This window comes from Triticum aestivum, chromosome 6D (genome assembly GCF_018294505.1).
Source record: "Triticum aestivum cultivar Chinese Spring chromosome 6D, IWGSC CS RefSeq v2.1, whole genome shotgun sequence".
Taxonomy (NCBI): Eukaryota; Viridiplantae; Streptophyta; class Magnoliopsida; order Poales; family Poaceae; genus Triticum; species Triticum aestivum.
Window position 1 is genome coordinate 12073258 of NC_057811.1, and position 20508 is coordinate 12093765.

Sequence of the window (20508 nt, forward strand, 5' to 3'; positions counted from 1 at the left end):
ATTCTCTCTCTAGTAGACATCTGAAGATCTTCATTGAATTTTATTTTCACAACTCTTTCTCTGGTCTGCTGGTAGTTCCCAGGTTTATAGATCTGTGACTTGACATGTGTCATGCACATTCCTCTGTTGTAATATCATCGAATGTGATACAACACCATCTGTACATTGCAGCTGGAACTGGATGCTAGCCACACACACACACACACACACACACAAACACACAAACACATACACGCACACAAACTTTCTCTGTTCATACAGCAACAACAGCAGCAAACTTTTTTATTGAACTCTTATAATTCTTCAAAAAAGAAGAAGAATACATATGACTGTATCTTCAAAGCAGGGTCATTCCAGAAATATTGAGGTAAAATGGCATTTCAATGACAGAAAAGAGCATGAATGACTAACTCAGTGTCGTTTCTACAGGCGACCAAGTCTCAAATTATGAACACATCCTAACATGGCTGATGTGTGAAATGGTCCTAAGTAACGCAACCGCACTCTTTTCAAATAGCAGCGTTGTAGGATCGAAAGTATGTCTAGAGGGGGGGTGATTAGACTACTTGACCAAATAAAAACTTATCCTTTTCCCAATTTTAGTTCTTGGCAGATTTTAGCAAACTTAGCACAAGTCAAGCAATCTTAATACAATTCAAGCAAGCATGCAAAGAGTATATGAGCAGCGAAAAGTAAAGCATGCAACTTGCAAGAATGTAAAGCGAAGGGTTTGGAGAATTCAAACGCAATTGGAGACATGGATGTTTTTGTCGTGGTTCTGATAGGTGGTGCTATCGTACATCCACGTTGATGGAGACTTCAACCCACGAAGGGTAACGGCTGTGCGAGTCCACGGAGGGCTCCATCCACGAAGGGTCCACGAAGAAGCAACCTTGTCTATCCCACCATGGCCGTCGCCCATGAAGGACTTGCCTCACTAGCGGTAGATCTTCACGAAGTAGGCGATCTCCTTGCCCTTACAAACTCCTTGGTTCAACTCCACAATCTTGTCGGAGGCTCCCAAGTGACACCTAGCCAATCTAGGAGACACCACTCTCCAAGAAGTAACAAATGGTGTGTTGATGATGAACTCCTTGCTCTTGTGCTTCAAATGATAGTCTCCCCAACACTCAACTCTCTCTCACAGGATTTGGATTTGGTGGAAAGAAGATTTGAGTGGAAAGCAACTTGGGAAGGCTAGAGATCAAGATTCATATGGTAGGAATGGAATATCTTGGTCTCAACACAAGTGTAGGTGGTTCTCTCTCAAAAAATATAAGTTGGAAGTGTAGGCACGTTCTGATGGCTCTCTCCACGAATGAAGAGGAGGTGGAGGGGTATATATAGCCTCCACACAAAATCTAACCGTTACACACAACTTGCCAATCTCGTTGGGACCGAATTGAAAAACTAAGTCGGACCGATTCAGCAAATCTAGTGACCGTTAGGATTTTCGGTGGGACCGATTTTGGTAATGAGCTAACCAGAGAGTAGGTCAGGCAAACTCGGTGGGACCGATTCGCTCATCTCGGTGAGACCGAAACATTACGAAAGGGAAATTGAGAGTTTGCATTGCAATCTCGGTGGGACCGATCGCTCATCTCGGCGGTACCGAATCGTTACGAAGGGGAAACAGAGAGATTACAATCCCATCTCGGTGAGACCGAGATCCCTATCGGTGAGACCGATTTGCCTAGGGTTTGTGGCAGTGGCTATGACATCTGAACTCGGTGGCGCCGGATAGAAAGAATCGGTGGGGCCGAGTTTGACTTTTGGTTTAGGTCATATGTGGATGTGAGAAAGTAGTTCAGGGCTTTGGAGCATATCACTAAGCACTTTGAGCAAGCAAGCCATTAAGCAACCCCTCATCCCTCCTTGATAGTATTGGCTTTTCCTATAGACTCAATGTGATCTTGGATCACTAAAAATATAAATTGTAGAGTCTTGTGCTTTGAGCTTGAGCCAATCCTTTTGTCCTTAGCATTTTGAGGGGTCCACTTTACTCATCCATGCCATGCCAATCATTGAGCTTTCCTGAAATATTTATCTTGAAATAGCATTAGCTCAATGAGCTATATGTTGTTAGGAATTACCAAAACCACCTAGGGATAGTTGCACTTTCAATCTCCCCCTTTTTGGTAATTGATGACAACATATAGATCAAAGCTTCGACAAATGATAATAAGATTGAAAAACATTGTCGCTTTGAGAAGTATGTGAAAAGCAAGAGCTCCCCCTAAATTTGTGCATAGTTTAAGATTTGCTTTGGACTGCAAATGCACAATGGGTTAGGATCATGGGTTACTCTTCCATGTCACATACATCTTGGTGGAGCGCTCAAAATGATAATAATTAAGTACATGCACTCATCACCAAGCAAAGTGAATGATCATATAGAGATATAAAAAGGATAATGTCATCCAACAAGCATTAATGTAGCATTGCATATGATCAAACACATGATCAACCAAGTATCACACAAAAGCAAATAAAGTATCTCAACCAAGCAAATAGAATTCAACCAAAAAATACAAGAGAGACCAAACGAACTCTCTCTCTCTCTCTCTCTCGAAGCCTATGATCTATACATTTTCTCCCCCTTTGGCAACAAGTTACCAAAAAGTTCATAAAAATGCATAGTGCTAGATCGACTCTCAGGCTTGGTCTTCATGGGTTGGTGTAGAAATGACGATAAGGATGAAGGCTTCAGATGATGTTGTTGGAGCTGGTGGAGTAGGTGCTGGAGGTGGAACTGGAGCTGTTGCTGCTGGTGCTGATGTTGTAGCTCTAGTGTCTGGAACAGGCACTGCAGCTGATCTCTGTCCTCTGGACACTCTAGCAAACGCATCTGTAGTTGATTTGCCCTTCTTCTCCTCCACTTACTCTTGAAGTTGCTCAACTATGGTTTGGATCTCAGTAATTTTGACATCAAGAGCATAGAACTTTTGCTCCATGATTCTCTCCAAGCTCTCCTGGTTTTGGGGTAGGGTGGCCAAGCCCTTCTCAATCCTCGGAGTGGAGGCAATCAAGTAGCCAAGCTGATCTTGCTTGCTCTTCAGGAGGATCTGAGATGCCTCTTCAGCAGTTGGCATCTTAGCAGCCTTCTCAACCCTTGCCTTCTCCTTCTTTTCTTGTGCTTGCACAGAAGATGGTTCATTTTCATCCAAAAAAACAGTGTTGTCCTCAAAGTCTGGGTAGATGGGCAGGTGTTCCTTGTCCAAGAGGTATGTGCATGTGCCCATCTTGGAGTTGATTAGCTCCTGGATCTGTGGGGCATACCCACAACTTCTCTTTTGGTCAGCAGCAGTCCTTTTGATTGTTTCCACAATCAGGCTCATGACTTTGAACTTCTGAGGCACATCAAATATGTGAATTAGGTTGATAGCATGGCCTCTGATCATCTTGTGATCACCTAACTTAGGCAATAGAGTATGCCTGAGGATCTAGTTGATTGTTGGCAAACCTGACAGAAGGTAATGTACTGATCCAAATTTGTGTCTCTCTAGTGCAGCATCTGGGATCTCTTTGTACATATGTGTCATGGAGTTGTGATCCTTCTTCTTCTTGGCATAGACATCCAAGTCATCCTCATTCTCCTTAGGTGAATTGATCAATTTTGACCATTCTTCAACTGATGATTGGTACCTAGTACCTTCAGACATCGAGACAATCTTTCCATCTGGGTAAAAATGAGCTGTGGAGTAGAACTGCATAATAAGCTCATCATTCCACTTTGTGAGCTTCTGCCCAACAAAGTCATCCACTCCACAAGACTTGAAACTGTCATATACTCCTGGATAATGCTCTTCATTCTTCCTGATGTACTCCCAGTCCACCCATCTCATATCACAGACTATTGGCTTCTTGTCGAGCAGCACAGTCTCATAGAAGTCCTGCTGTTCCTTTGTATGGAACCTGTAGTCCACAACAGTTCTCCTCCTGACTGCATAGGGATCAGTCAATCTCCACTGTCTGAGTCCTGCATCCTTCCTCAGCTACTGGATGAGCATCATTGTGATCTGGAATTTTGGGCTTCAACTTTCTCAAGACATGTTCCTCATCATCTTCTTCTTCAACAGCAGTTTCAGGCACTGGGGCCTTGTTCTTTTCTCTAGCAGGAATGTTCCTTGTATTCCTCTTGGGTGCAGACTTGGGTTTTGGAGCAGCAGCTTTGGGAGCTTCTTTGGGCTTTGATGAAGCAGTCCCTGATCTTATAGCATCTCCCATAAGCTTTTGAGCTTTAGGTGCTGGTGCAGCAACCTCTTCCTCTTCTTCTTCTTCATCAGAAGAGTGCTTCTCAAATTCTGCCATTGGATCAACTTTCTTGCACCATCTTCCTCTTTTTCTTTCCTTCTTCTTCCCTTCTGCAGCAACCTCTTTGGGTTCAGATTCCAAAGGTACTTGAGTAGAGGCTCTGGCCTTAGACATGGGAATTCTTCTTGCAGGTGCTTTGGTTTTCATTCCAGGCTTAGTGGCAGCAGCTGTGCCATACTCCTTCTTCAACACTTTCTTCTTTGAAATGGCATCATCCTCAACAGCCACATAGTCTTCATCCTCAGAATCAGATGTTCTCTTCTTTCTGGCCCTGGTGGCTGCCTTGGGTAAGTTGCTGGGTGTGCTCCTGCTACCCTCATCATAACTGCTAGAGGGACTAGTGCCCTCACTCAACTGAACTTGCTCCTCAGACTTGTTCTGACTGTCACTCTGATCTGACATAGTGCAAACACTGACAGCAGACCCTGCGATTAGATATAGATGAGGTAGAGTAGATGAGCATCACAAAGCACAGAGGTTTTTGCAAAAGAATGAGTCAAAAACTTAGTTTTAGTTTTCCACAGAAAGCATTTCGGATCTACCGATTTGAAAACTCGGTGATACCGAAGCAGCTTTTGGAACCTAAACTAGTGAACTTGGTCAGACCGAGTCACAGTTCGGTGGCACCGAGACTGCTAGGGTTTCACAAAGTCCTGAACTCGGTCACACCAATTTGTAATTCTCGGTCAGACCGAAAACTACATGTGCAATGGCCTTAGCTGAATCGGTGGAACCGGTTCTACAACTCGGTTGGTCCGAGATGATTTCGGCGGAAATCTAACCCTAAATTTTCAATCCACAACTATACTATAGAGTGATTTCTCTGGATAGGATGATCTCAATCGTGGCAAGATACGTGGCAAAACAATGTGCTAGGAATCGGAGTGAGATTAGCACAAAGATCAAGTCCATACCCTAGTTCGGCGATGGACTTGCTACGGCGGCAACGGCGGAGACGATTCCCGTTGACGGCGGCGGAGACCAGTGGCGGGAGGCAGCTGGCGACGAGGAGGACGATCCGGAGACCCAGGGTGGCAGAGCAGGCTAAGCGCGGGCGAAAGAGTTCAGAGAAATTTCAAAATTTTGCCCATGGATATATATAGCCTGTCCCTGTCAGTGTGACCGAGTGGAACAACTCGGTGGCGCCGAGATGCATAACTGCAAGCAGTTACAGCAACTCGGTGTGACCAAAAAGTTCAAATCGGTTGCACCGAGATTGAAAACCTAGATCGACTTAGTGATCTCGGTATGACCGAAATGGAAGAATCGGTCAGACCGAAACACACAAACAAGTTTTGGAATTTTAAGTCTAAGACTAATCGGGGACTCCGAGTGCTCCTCACACAGAGTGGTTCGAATCTGACTTGATCAAACTTTGTGATGTAGCATGAATACAGTTTGAGACAAGTAGAGCATAGAAAGCTAGAGAAGGTTCTTAGGCATTCTTGTCCATCCACTTGGCAAAAGAAGTGAAGCCAAACAATCAAAGCAACAAGTGGATGTCCTCGAATGAGTAAAATATGCAAACGACATGCTCACACAATAAAATGACAAATGAAATATGTGGCAAAGCATGCACAACCAATTCTAGCATCTATCAAGCAATTGGCGATGACTAGGTCATCTATATATATGAGTATATTGACTTAGGAGTCAAATGAGAACATTTGATCATAGGTCATACTCATCGTTTAAGCTCAAGTGGGGTTACCACTTTTACATAAAGCATTGTTGTGTTCACACCATTAGAGTTGCTTTGACTCAATTCTTAGAGTAAAGCTCCCCCTAGATGTGAGATCCCCCCTTAGAGGGATGAACTAACCTTGGGTTTTGTCGATGATGACTTCATGTAGGTGTTGAAGATGTGGATGCTCAATGTTGATGTAGATCATTTGCAGCAATCCTTTGGAGTGAGTTGCACTTTCAATTCCTACACGGGTTAGTCCCACAAGGAACAAACAAAGATATCCATAGACATAGAGTGATGCACACATAAGATGATGTCTATGAAGGCATTAGGTTACCTTGTCCCTTGTCTTACCAACAAGAGGGTTTGTGACTCCTTGAACTAGTGCAAGATGTGGAAGTTGATTGCACTCGTTCTTGCCAAAATGATAAGAGTGAAGTATGTTGGCGGAGTCACCCTCAAGAACTCTTCAGTTCCTCTTCTTTGGGATCCACATCATCTTGATGGGAATCCTTGGAGTTGTAGTCATACTTGATGAAGTAGAACTTGACGTAGTCTTGGTAACCCACTTGACCAAGGCCTTAGGAGCTTCTTCAAATGCATCAATCTCCTCTTGAAGCTTGTCCTTGCCTTTTTGCTTGTGGTCTTGTGGTGGAAGATCATCTTGAACTTGTGTCCCTTTGAAGGAAGTAGGATCATACTTCTCTTGTTGAGGAACAAACTTCGTCTTGGGGTATTGATCTTCTTCCCACTCAACTCCATTGGCATTGAACTTTCGTTCAAAACCAACACCTTGGTTCTTTCGGTGTCTTCCTTGCTTGCGTACAATTTCCTCGAATTGCTTACTCCCGGCAAGGCTCTTGTAAACACCTTTCTCTATAATTCCCCTCAATAAGCTATTTTCTTGCTCAAGTGTAACTTGGCTAAGAGAATCATTAGTGGAATCACGAGAACTACTAGAAGCAACAATATTGGCTTTAACATGATTATCGTTACTACTAGAGGAAGAATCTTTCTTGTTGTTGTTACTAGACTTGACTTGAGGCATGTAAGTAGATAAGAGTAAACGCTTGGCAATGTAAGAAGAACTTTTCTTGCGAAGATCATCATTGATTGCCTTTAGGAACTCATGCTCTTGCTCAAGATTGAGCTTTTCAAAGCGTAACTTCTCATGAGTCCTTAAAAGTTCTCGATGATCTTCTAAGATAGTTTCATGAGCTAACTTGAGAGTGTTTAGTTCTTTAGTTAGAAGCTCAATCTTGTCCTTATCATTGTCATTCGTCTTATCTTGATTAGCACGATTAATTGACGTTTCATCATAGTATTCATCACTAGAGTTGTCAACAAGTAAATCATCATCACCTAACAAGTCATCTTCATCACTATTGAAATCAACATACTCGGGATGTGATACCTTTGGGCCTTTAGCCATGAAGCATCTTCCAAGTCCTTCATTTGGTGAATCAAATATGTCATAGGGGTTGGTTGACACAAGTGCTAGACCGGCAACACCTTCATCTTCAGCATATTCAGAGTCGGAGTGATAGCTTCTCTCGGAGTGATTGTCGGAGCCGGAGCCGGATACCCATTCATCAACATGAGCTTGATGTCTTTGTTTTGTGTAGCTCCTTGATGACTTGTCCTTCCTTTCCGAATCCTTGCTTCTCCGAGATGTTCTTCATTCATAACGATCATCTCTACTCCTTCTCTCTCTTGGTGGTGATTCTTCTCTTCTACTTCTTCTTTTTGGAGAATCTTCTCTTCTTTTGTAGGGTGTCGTACACTCATTGGAATAGTGTCTGGGTCTTCCACAATTGTAGCAATCACGTTCTTGACTAGAAGATCTTTTGTCATTGTAGGACCTTGACTTGGAATTTCTCTCTTTGCTTCTACTCTTGTAGAACTTGTTGAAGTCCTTCACCATTAGGCTCAATTCTTCATTGAAGATTTGTTTCTCACTTGATGATGTGGGAGCTTCACATGAGGCTTTGTAAGCACCACTTGACTTGTTGTGGAGCTCCTCCTTATCCTTGAGTGACATCTCATGAGCAACAATTCTTCCAATGACTTCCGTTGGCTTGAGATCTTTGTAATTGGGCATCATTGGATCAATGTGCACACGGTATCATATTTTCCGTCCAAAGCTCTTAGGATCTTCTTGATGATGAATTTGTCGGTCATCTCTTCACTTCCTAAGCTGGCAATCTCATTTGTGATGAGAGCAAGCCTAGAGTACATTTCAGCGACGCCTTCACCATCCTTCATTTTGAACTTGTCAAGTTGACTTTGAAGCACGTCCAACTTGGATTCCTTGACGGAGTCGGTACCTTCATGCATATCAATCAAAGTATCCCAAATTTCCTTTGCATTCTCAAGATGGCTGATTTTGTTGAATTCTTCGGGGCACAATCCATTGAAGAGGATATCACAAGCTTGAGCGTTGTATTGCAGCATCTTCAACTCTTTCGCGGTAGCTTCACGGTTCGATTCTCTCCCATCAAAGAATTCACCTTGCAAACCAATACACACAATAGCCAAACGGCGGGGTTATGTCCAAGAATATGCATTTTTATCTTATGCTTCCAACTAGCAAAGTTAGTACCATCAAAGTAAGGACCTCTACGGTGATAGTTTCCCTCGCTAGACGCCATACTCTCCTAGGTTGTGAAACCAAGGCTATGATTACCAAAAGCTATGGAAATCAAAGCAAATGGAGACCAAGGCTCTGATACCACTTGTAGGATTGAAAGTATGTCTAGAGGGGGTGGTGATTAGACTACTTGACCAAATAAAAACTTATCCTTTTCACAATTTTAGTTCTTGGCAGATTTTAGCAAACTTAGCACAAGTCAAGCAATCTTAATACAATTCAAGCAAGCATGCAAAAAGTATATGAGCAGCGGAAAGTAAAGCATGCAACTTGCAAGAATGTAAAGGGAAGGGTTTGGAGAATTCACGAGCAGAAATTTCATGCCCAACATAAACCTACAACTCTTGCACACGCTACAAGATGCAAAGAGAAAGAATTCCATCACTTACTATAGATGACCTAGGTGTGCGCTATTAGAGTAGTTATATAATAAGTTGTTAGTTGATGACATGGACAATTTTGAAATTGAGCAAAGAGAAGAGAAAATATAGAGTGTCAATTTAAGCTAAATGAAGAAAATAATTTTTGGGTGGCTAAGGAGTGAAATGGGCTCTAGCATGAACAAAAAATACATAAAAAATATGTAATAATGCAACAAATTCTGGAAAAGAAATATAATGTGTCATGCTTTCTAGTTGCTTGTATATTTTGATTAAAAACACATTTGTCCTTTGAGAAACAAAGCATGCTCGAAAAAGGTTTTAAGCTATAAATTAGTTTTTCCATCCTTTTATCATGAAGTTTTTTTCAAACAAACAAAATGCCTGGACTTTTTTAAAGAAGCATGATTTTTAATTAAAAATTTGGATTTTTATTACAATTTCAAAATTAGTTTTTGCACAAAGGGGTAGAGATACTCGCTGCCCATAGAGAAAGCCAGTGAGATAAAAACAAGTAGGTCAAGAGTGGGTGCACATCGGCCGGAGCATGCACACTTGGAATACTAGGGCTCAATCAATGAGAAAAGTTTGAGGCCTGCTGCTAGTGGGGGACAAGTGTCACGCTCAACGAGATTAATAAACATGTCATCACATGATGGGAACTTCTTTAATTTTAGTGTGCACCTGGATCCTCTCTCAATGGCTAGAACTAACTTCTTTAATATTAATGCTAGTTCTATACATTTAAACAAAATCAAAAAAGTGTGCACACACATGCATATATACTATTTTTTTCTAGAAACTTGAATATATATATATACATATATATATATATACACACACACATATATATATATATATATCTTTCAAATAATAGGCTCCAGTCTTCCAAAATTACGCATTCCGCAAATATATGATTATATGGTTAAATAACTTGCACGCATAGTGTGCTTTGCAAATTCCGTGATCGTAGTAATCCCAAGTAGTTGATATTTCAAAGTACCTTGGATTTGTTTTTTATTGATTTTATTGCATAGTGTGCTGAAAGGCATCGTGCGAAACTGAAGACGCTTAAGAGCATCTCCAACATCCGCGCAACGCGCCGCGTGCTAAAAGTGACGATACAGCGCCGGGTTAGCCAGCTTTTGCGCGCGGCGGTGCGCTGGCTCCAGCGGCCGCCGCAAATTAAGGCGCGCCCACGCCACTCTAACAGACACGCCATATTTCAAAATTTTTTTATTATGATTCGATACATATTTGGTTTCGTAGATAATTATCCTACTACTGCTACTCGTTTGACTCGGACTTTGTCTCAGTGATGTCCTCCTCCGACGTCAGAGCGTAGGCGTCAAGGAACCGCTCGTCGTCGGAGTTCTAGGAGGATGCATCTCCTAGCGCTTGGTTGTATTTAGCGACCGTCTTCCGCGTTCGCTTGTCCTCGCGATAGTCGGCTCGCTCCTCCCTCCTCTTCGCCCTCCTCTGGGCGAAGAACCGTTCCTCGTTGGTATCTTCCAGAAAATGATGGCTCCACAACGCCATGGCTTGCTCGTCCATCTCGGCCAGCCTGAGACGATGCTCCCGCCTCCGGTGCTTGCGACGATCCTCGTCGGTGAGAAGCCGCGGGAAAGGCGCCAACTCCTGTGCGCGCTCCCGCGTCGCCACGTCGGCGAAGTTCATGTCCTGACGGGACCGCAGGCACTAGTAGAAAAGGGGGCTTTTGTCCCGGTTGGTAAGGGCCTTTAGTCCCGGTTTTTGAACCGGGACTAAAGGGTCGTTACTAATGCTCCCCCCTTTAGTCCCGGTTCTTACACGAACCGGGACTAAAGGCCGTCCACGTGGACGCAGCCTGGAGCTCCACCTTTAGTCCCGGTTGGTGTTACCAACCGGGACTAAAGGAAATTTTATGATATTTTTTTTAAATTTTTTTTTGCGAATTTTTTTTAAATTTTTTTATTTTCAAATTTCTGAATTATTTTAACCTCTAATCTCTAATCACCACCCCTCATCACTGCTCAATTTATCCTCTAATCTCTAATCACCCCTCATCATTCCAAATCATCTAACTTCCCGGACGGTCACCCATCCTCTCACTACTTCAGCCTGAGCACGCTTAACTTCCGGGTTCTATTCTCCCTCGTTTCGAAGTCTGCACTTGTTGTTGTCCTGACAATAGTAAGATGTCAATTCTATTAACCCTCACGAATTTAGCTTGAGCATGAAGTGACACATTTCACTGTTTGAGTTTGAAACTATTGTTTTAAAAACAATAATTATTTAGTAATATTAATATTTCTGGAATAATTAGTTTGACCATTGTTTGACCATAGTTTGACCACAGTTTGACCAGATTTGACCAAAATTCAAAAAAACTGAAATAATTATTTAGTAACACTAATATTCTAGAATAATTAGTTTGACCATTGTTTGACCACAATTTGAAATTTTTTGAATTTTTTTGCCTCTCCAGATCTTAAAAGCCCCGTAACTTTTTTCTATTAGGTTTTTGAGGATTTTGAAAATGTTTAACGGGGTTCCCCCCGTTAAATTCGGATGTAACTTTTCGAGTAGATGATTTTTCATATAAAAAAAAACTTTTTCATCCGAGTTCGTATGCAAAAGTTATGCCCATTTTAAGAAATTCCAGAGAGATTTTGCAAATAAAGTCGAAATTCATATTTGTTAATTTTCCCAACAACTAGACCACATATCACATGGGAAACTTATTTTATTTTATTTTTTTGACATTTCCATTATTTTCTTTTGTTTTTTCTAAAACTGAAAAGGCGGTCCAGGGGGTAGAGTTTGATGGGTCCTTTAGTACCGGTTCGTGCCATGAACCGGTACTAATGCCTCAAAGCCCATTAGTCCCGGTTGGTGCCACCAACCGGTACTAATGGGCATCGCACCCACCAACCGGGACTAAAGGGCCCAGGTGAACCGGGACTAATGCCTTAGCCGCACGAACCGGGACCAATGCTCACATTAGTCCCGGTTCGTGACTGAACCGGGACTAATGTGAATATTGCCCTGTGACGAAAGCCCTGTTTTGTACTAGTGAGGAGGCGCCACGCCGCAGCGTCGTACGGGTGGGCGCCCTCCTGGGCGGTGTTGAAGGTTCTGAGACGGAGCCGCATGCCGCCGCCCGACCGAATCTCGGCGGAGTAGGTGCCGGACGGACACACGCGGACGCCGCGGTAGCCCGTACCTCCCAGGCGGCGAGGCGGCATGGTGGCGTGTAGGCGGCAGAGGGCGATGCAGAGATGGAGAGAGCGGTAGAGGGCGCTGCAATTTATAGGCGCGCCGGACGCGGCGCGCCAAATGTAGCGCGCGAGTGGCCTCCTTTTCCCGCGCGCGCAATCGTTTCCCGTGCGCTAATTTTCCGCCATCGCTGGAGCACGCGAAAACGTTCCGCGCGCGTTAAAAAGCCAATTTACAGCGCGCGCGCGTCTTTTGGCACGGCAGTTGGAGATGCTCTAACACAAAGAATAACAAATACGCTTCCACGCTACGAAAGCGTAAGATCTAGGGGCGCTTCGCCGAGCACACAAGTAACCACCACTTCCCCCAAATCCCTTGTGCTCCTTAGACGGTAGGGCGGCGGCGACGGCGAAGCCTGGCGGCGGGCCGCGATGGCATTTGGTCGACGGGAGGTCGGATTGCGGCGGGCAAGGCTGCGGTGGTTGGGTCGCGGCGGGGCACGGCGGCGCCCTCACGTCCGTTACCTACGGCGCAGAACACCTCCGCCGTGAGTGGTCGCGTCTCCGGCGAGCTCGCCGCTGTGAAGGTACAACCTAGTTTAATTTAGTTGCATCTCTCTGCCCCATGGTGTTGTCTCTAATCACCAGATCTGTATGCCTTATTCTTTCGAGTAATAACACAGTAAATATACTCTGAGACGACAACAGTAAGTGGGCGACAACTCTGCAGTAAAAGATTCAGCCTCCTCGAGCTGGGGTCAGTCGCTGCGTCAAATGTGCTCGCTGTAATCAAGAAGCGCTGCTTGTTTGTTTAATCACAAGTTCAGATTCAGAACCGACAATGTAACTAAATTACTATGTTATAGCTGGTTCCTCGAGCCTTGTAATGAAGACAGAAAAGTGCCAACTTGACACAAAGCTTGTAGCTGAAATGGATTCACCTTACTAATCCACACGCCCTTACCAGCTGCTAGCTAGACTCACATCTGCCATTAGCACCACCACATCCACATCACAGCCAGGAAGGAGAGAGCCATGGAGGCGACGGGGGTGAGCTTGGGGAAGGCCGCGCTGGGCGGCGCACTGGGCTATGCCACGTCCAAGGCAGCGGAGGAAATCGCGCTGCAGCTTGGCGTCGAGCGTGATGTGAACTTCATCAAGGATGAGCTGCAGATGATGCAGTCGTTCCTCATGACGGCTGATGAGGAGCAAAGCCAGAACAAGGTGCTCACCACCTGGGTGAAACAGATCGGGGTCCTAGCTTACAAAGTGGAGGACAGCCTCATGGACTTTGGCCTCCACTCGGAGAAAAAGCCATTTTTGGGGTGCATTCCCCGCAACCCAGGTGACCGACGCCGCATCGCCAAGGAGGTGAAGCAGCTGAGGGCTGAGGTGGAGGACGTGAGCAACAGGAACCTGCGCTATCGCCTCATCAAGGAGAGCTCATGCTCCAATCCTACCGCAGCAGAGGAGCAGGCCAGCATTGCCAGTGCGGCAATGTTTGGCATCACCGAAGCAAGGTTTTCCACCTTTGTGCATGAAAAATCATCAGTGGTGGACCTCCACCAGCTGATTAACAGCAATGATGTGAACCTTAGGGTGATTGCCATGTGGGGAACTTGCGGTGATGTTGGGAAGACATCTGTCATCCAGGAGATTTATGATGACCCGAAGGTATTGAAAAGGTTTGGCTTCCATGCTTGGATTAGATTGATGCATCCTTTCAACCCACAAGAGTTCCTCCGGAGCTTGCTAAGGCAGTTTTATGAAAATTCACATGATGAGGTTGGAAAGCCATCTTTCAATCCACAAGACTTTCTTCAGAGCTTGGAAAGGCAATTTTATGAAAATTCCTATGATTATGTTGGAAAGCCTGGAAAAGAAACAAGTGTTGGGGCTGTTCTGGCCAAGATGGAGAAGATGGATCAAAGTGATTTAGTCCATGTGTTTAATGCACTGTTGTGTAGCAATAGCTACCTGGTTATCATAAATGACCTGTCCACGATAGAAGAGTGGCATTGCATTAAGAAGTACTTTCCTGACAACAAGAAACTAAGTAGAATTGTTGTTTCCACGCAGCAAGCTGAAATTGCAAGCTTGTGCACAGAGAAACCGTACCAAGTTTCTGAGTTCAAGCAGTTGTCCTGTGATCAAACTATTTATTTGTTCCACAAGAAGGTAAGTCTGTTTCTTGCATTGTTTTGTTATAGATTTTTTTTATTTCTTATTATGGATGATTGATTCTTCTTTTCATTTCACGTCTAGTTGCAGAATTCAGTGGGACAGGTCAACATGGGCAGTGTTAGTGTAGCAATGGTTGGCAACAACGACGAAGCAAAGGCTGCTACTGTGGAGGAGAAACTGAAGGTGGGACTCATGATTGAGATATCGAAATTCAAATCTTGAATTCCATATGCATAGATTATATTTGGGATGTATAAATGTTCACTAGTGTTTTCTTTTTAGCCACACACAGCACCCACACACACGCGCGCACAACCTAGCAACCTAGCTTTGGTAGCCTAAACAACTGTCTACGACCGAGCCAATATTGGTGCTCAAACAAATTTAACAAACATCAAAATTTGAGGGAAAGATAACTGAGACATGCCTCCTAGTATCTCCAATTGAAAAAAAAAACATTATATTTTAAAGTTGAACCAAGGATACATATGAAGTTAGATAATTTGTTGGGCATACTGCTCTCACCAAAATCGGCAAATATCCATGTATGGATGAGCTAATCCTGGTGCTCAAACTTATTTAACAAACTTTAAAGTTAGAGGCAAATAAAGCTGAGACATGTCGAGACATGCCTCTTCGTAAAATGCATGCTAATTGAAAACATATTGTGCTTTGAAGTTGAGTAAGGATGAACACGTTGTATCTGGACTGAGATAATCAGTTGGGCATACTACTCACAAAAAGTGTGCACCTGAAAATCCTCAACATTTGAGCAAAAGTACATAAATTCTCATAGATCTTTTTTTTAGGTTAAGCGAGCTTCATGTTCCGCCGAGCCTATTTCCTACAGAAGCAAAGTTACTAACGGTGAGACAAACACAGCATTGCCCAGCGATGAAATACAAGAGGAAGACCAAGAACCTTATATTGCAGGTGAAGACAAAATTTGTAACTCAACTGCTAGAAAGAAGTTTGATCGCAGCAGGACACTGGCACTGGCTGATGAATTGCTCTGTGGGCGAGAAACAGAGAAATTTTTTCTTATCAAATTAGTTGGCCAGCCAGACAACAAGTGTTGTACGGTGATCTCAGTTTGGGGAATGGGAGGTCTTGGGAAAACCTCTCTTGTTCGAAGCATCTACCGGAGCCAAGAACTTGGTGGCTGGAAGCGTGCTTGGGCCACTGCATTGCGTCCTTTTAAGCCAGAAGTACTCCTTAAAGATTTGGCTTTGCAGCTTCAGAATACTGTCCAAGAAGATCCGGCTGGAGCAACAACTGGGGCACAGAAGAAAAGCATATCAGTGATGAATCTTCAAGAGTTGAAGGAGGAACTAGCTCGGGTACTAAAAATGAAAAGGTGCCTTGTTGTTCTTGATGATATATTGTCCACCTCTGAGTGGGAGTTGGTCAAATCGTGTTTGTATAATGCTGGAAGGATCATAGTCACCACAAGAGAAAACAGTATTGCCAAACATTGTTCAGTAGAGGACAAGAACAGGTACCATCTTGGTGGTCTGAAAGAGGATGCTGCACTTGACCTCTTAAAAAAGAAGGTAATTTTAGAACTAGTAGCCCTTTTCCCTTTCATATAGTTTTTGCTTCACATTTCGTTACTCTTACCTCATGTAACATTATATTTCTCTCTCAATCTGTAATTTAGAAGTATAAAAGGTGACGTCTTCTTTGAAAAAAAATGTTTAAACTCTAATAATCTTGTACGTGCGTAATTTTAGATCTAGGAAAATGTCCATTATATCTAGGAACATATTAGATCTGGACCGTCTTGCTAAATTTCAGGAAGGTGCCGTGGTGGGCTCGTGTGACTGGGCAGTGGGCTTGGATGCTACAAGCGGAGCCTCCGTACACTGGCATGTTGGGGCCTCCGCAGGGTGGTGGGGCGGTGATGGCCAGCAGCTGACATGTTTGTCGGTGCTATCGGGATTCTGCCGCTTTGGTTGTCTTAGGTTCGAGCGGAGGCCAGGACAACAGAAAGCTTGTTGCTGTGCTCATGTGAGCCACAGTTGGTGTCTCTCTGGGTCTGCGGGGCATCGTTTAGCTTGCAAGTGTATGCGCATATATCATGTGTAGGTATTTGTGGCTTCATGTGGCAAGGGAGTGAATGTTGAGGAACTTGTGCCATGTTGTCCCGCCAGCGTGGCTGAGCCGCTTGTCTTGGCTAGTGTCTTGAGTGTGTCAGGGTTCGTAGACGATGACCATGCTTTGGCTAGCATGGGTTATCTGCATCACGAGGCAATGGTCGGACAACATCTGGTGACTTCGAAGTTCACTGCAATAGCTGTAGGGTGGGGATGCAATAGCTAGGTTGCCAGACACAGTTTGTTGGACAATAAATGTGCCGATCTTTCTTGTGTGCTGTGTCAGCCTACCAGGGCTTCCTCCTCATTATGTGTGTCACACCCTATTTGTCCTACTTGGTGGAAAGAGGATACACCTTTGGTGTGGCACGTGCGCATTTGTCAATGGTGTGAGGAGGTAATTCACTGTTGTTAATGAGCCATCTTCTCAAGTTGGCATGGTCTAGCTCTACCCTTCTTGCTATATTCTCTCTCCCTGTGACAAGGTTTTAGCTGGTCTGTTGTAGCGGGTGTAAGGCATTAAGGTTGTCGTTAGTTTGGTGGAGTGTCTGTTGCAATGAGCGTATAGTGGTTACCGGTCCTCAGCTGTTGTCCTTTCTCTTGGTGTTTGTTTGTAATGGCGTAGGCTTATTCTTATAAATTGTTAATTTTTTTATCAATGGAGCAAGACCAAAGATTTGCGCTCTTTTGAAAGTTACACAACAAAAATTGCAGTTTGACATGTACAAGCAAGTTTGTGTCCTCAATTTCTTTCCACATGGCACAGAAATGCAACAAAGACTTTTGTTGAGATTGTAATTAGGTGGTCCTTGGAGTAATCAACTACATTCTTTCTTCGCCCTGGGAAACGTTGTTGTAAAGTTTTGCTTCCTCGAGTTAGGTGGTCCTTGGAGTAATCAAACTATCCTCTCCAGCGTCAAAGTAACATACAAGGAGTTATACTTGTTTGTTTAATGGAAGCCATCGAAGTAGCTAAATTACTTTGTTAGGAGTGTTAATGGACGCCATCGAAATTGCAGCTAATTTAGTAATTTTTTTCCTTCAAATTTATTTTTCATTTCACGGGCAAATTTTTTGTACCTTTTAGATTATTTTTTGTGAAGTACATGAATAGTTTTTTTACCCAAAGCATGTTATTGTAGGTGCACATTTGAATAGTAGCAGTATCTATTATTACAATTTAGTGCACAAACAGGCTACAAGGAAATTTCAATGCTTAGTGAATTCTCCATATGTTGAGAATTTTAGTTTAGTAAATGTCAAATCCATGGAGAGGATAGTTTTTCGTAAACATACCCTTAGGGCCAGGGCTTTGACTTCCAGAAGGTACAAGTGGAAACTAGGACAAACACGCTCATGCAACTAAATATCCTTAATTTAGCAACAGTAAATTTTTAATCCAAATAGTTAACTTTGCCAAATTATGTCCGTTGCAGGTATTCAAGGACAATAGTGAAGAAACAGATTTAGTCCCAGCTATGATGGAGCAAGCAAGACTTATCCTGCAGAAATGTGATGGACTTCCTCTTGCAATATCGACTATCGGTGGATTCCTAGCCATTAAACCAAAAACTGCTATTGAATGGAAGAAGTTGAGTGATGGTATTAACACTGAATTGGAGATAAATTCCGAACTTAGGACAATAAAGACAATTCTTATGAGGAGCTACGATGGTTTGCCATACCATCTCAAGTCTGCTTTCTTATACCTATCCATATTTCAAGAAGACCAGAGAATTAGGTGGGGTCGCTTGGTGAGGCGGTGGACTGCAGAGGGTTACTCAAGAAATATGCATGGCGTGACTGCAATTGAGCTTTGTCGGAGGTATTTTGATGAGCTCTTGGATAGGAGTATGATCCTGCCAGGGGAAGGGACAGACCAATACAGTCAGAAAATCAATTCTTGCCAACTTCATGATATGATCCGTGAAATATGCATCTCAAAGGCTAGGGAGGAAAACCTTGTTTTGACGCTGGAGGAAGGATGTTGTTTGAGTGACACACAAGGTGCAATACGTCATCTTGTCATTGGCAGCAACTGGAAAAGGGATAAAGATGTGCTGGAGAGCAAGCTAGACTTGTCACATGTGCGATCATTGACCGTATTCGGAGAGTGGAGATCATTTTTCATCTCTGACAATATGAGGTTCCTCCGAGTGCTTGACTTAGAAGACACACTGGAGTTAAAAGATCATCATCTTTATGATATTGGGCAACTCCATCACCTCAAGTATCTCTCTCTTCGAGGATGTCAGAACATTCTATACCTGCCTAATTCTTTGGGAAATTTGAGGTACCTTGAAATGTTGGATGTTAGAGGTACACGTATATATGAGTTGCCAACAACAATCACCAATCTTCGGAAGCTACAGCACCTTCGGGCAGATGGTTATTGGGACCGTAAACATGGTGTCAAGAGAGAGGATGACATAGTTGATAAGCATGAAAATTACAGTAATCGTATTTCCACATATCAAACATGCAGTGTTTTGTTGTCCAGAGGTCATCTTTTCTTGAGACCACAAGTTCTAGATGCTGGTTTGAACAGGTATGATATATTCAATCTATACCGCTTCCAGGAGATGAAGCTAGATGGCGTTATACCTCCTAAAGGGATTGGTAAATTGAAGGCCCTTCACGCACTAGGTGTTGTGGATGTTTCCGTGAGAAATGGAAACGCCACTATAAAAGAGTTTGGAGAGCTTACTCAGCTGCGTAAGCTTAAAGTGGGTGGTCTGAGCTACAGAAACATCAATGAGTTCTGGTCTGCCATTGCTGGTCATAGTCAACTTCAATCTTTGTCAGTTAAAAGAGTTAGCTGGCTTGAAGAGAAGAACGTGTTAGATGGCTGTTTGGGTGATGGTTTGTTGCCACCAAGCAGCATCAAGAGCCTCACTCTGCTTGGCAAGCTAGTCAATGTAACAAAATGGATCCGTACGCTTCAGAATCTCTCCAAGTTGGTGCTAAGGCATAGCAGATTGGAGCAAGATGATGCCATACAAGCCCTTGGGTTACTACCAAATCTTGCAGTTCTACGTCTGATGCCGTTGTCGTTCGATGGGACACAGCTCCATTTCCAGAGCTCATCTTTCCCGAGTCTCATGGTGCTGGAGTTGCATTTGTTAAGCAACCTCCGGTCGGCGCTGTTTGAAAAAGACGCAATACCTAAGCTCCAGCTGCTACAAGTTGGTGGGTGCTGCCAGCTACATGCATTCTGCGGGCTGCCAGCCCTCACAAGCCTCAAGGAGATTCAGTTGGGTAGTTGTGGTCTCAATAAAACATTGAAGAAATCGGTAAAGAGTCAGGTAGCAGAGCATATGAAGCACGTGAGAGTGAATATTGTTGACTAAACTTTGTTTATACGTACGTATGTATGTATGTATGTATGTATGTATGTATGTATGTATGTATGTATGTATGTATGTATGTATGTATGTATGTATGTATGTATGTATGTATGTATGTATGTATGTATGTATGTATGTATGTATAGATTCCATCTGAGAACAAAGATTGGTGTGTGTAGTTGCGCTTGTAATTGTTCCTCTAGTACTGGTGTAGTAGATACCGCGATGGCAGAATAAGTACTCATTGCTTGTTCTCCCACGCTGACTTCTTTTTTCTTTTCTTTGCCCGCACCCTCAGCCAGGCATCCGTGAGTCGTGACGAGTCATGTTGAAAAGTGAAAGCGAATAGATCTGAATTCCCAGCCCCTTGCTCTGTTTCCCCTCCCGACTGAACCTTGAGGAGCTGACAGCCAACAAAAGTCTAAAACATTCAAGTAGAGCAAGCAGCAGACAGGTCATCATCCTTACAGTCACAGGCTTGTTCCTTTCTCGTTTTATTAAGAAGGTACCATCATCATATTACTCCCAACTACAGAACAGCTCCACAAGTAATGACTGGATATCTTGAATGTCATGACTGCATCTATCCATGTAGTACATGCTCTTACTTCCCTTGCCAGTTGCATGTTGAGGAGGAAGAGGTTGGACTACAC

The 20508-nt window shown here is 43.5% G+C and overlaps 1 protein-coding gene across 3 annotated transcripts; it reads left to right on the forward strand.

Moving 5' to 3' along the window:
• Nucleotides 1–12571: 12571 nt before the first annotated feature.
• On the forward strand, nt 12572–20131 carry LOC123143063 (disease resistance protein Pik-2). 3 transcript variants are annotated; one of them, XM_044561840.1, is made up of 5 exons: nt 12572–12815; nt 12912–14406; nt 14494–14595; nt 15222–15965; nt 17945–20131. In XM_044561840.1, exons 2-5 carry the CDS (start codon nt 13264–13266, stop codon nt 19856–19858), a joined length of 3903 nt encoding a protein of 1300 aa, XP_044417775.1. In that variant the 5' UTR covers nt 12572–12815; nt 12912–13263; the 3' UTR covers nt 19859–20131. The 3 variants fall into 3 exon arrangements, with proteins under 3 accessions (XP_044417775.1, XP_044417777.1, XP_044417776.1); XM_044561842.1 differs by having other exon boundaries at nt 14500–14595; XM_044561841.1 differs by having other exon boundaries at nt 12937–14406.
• Nucleotides 20132–20508: the final 377 nt, after the last annotated feature.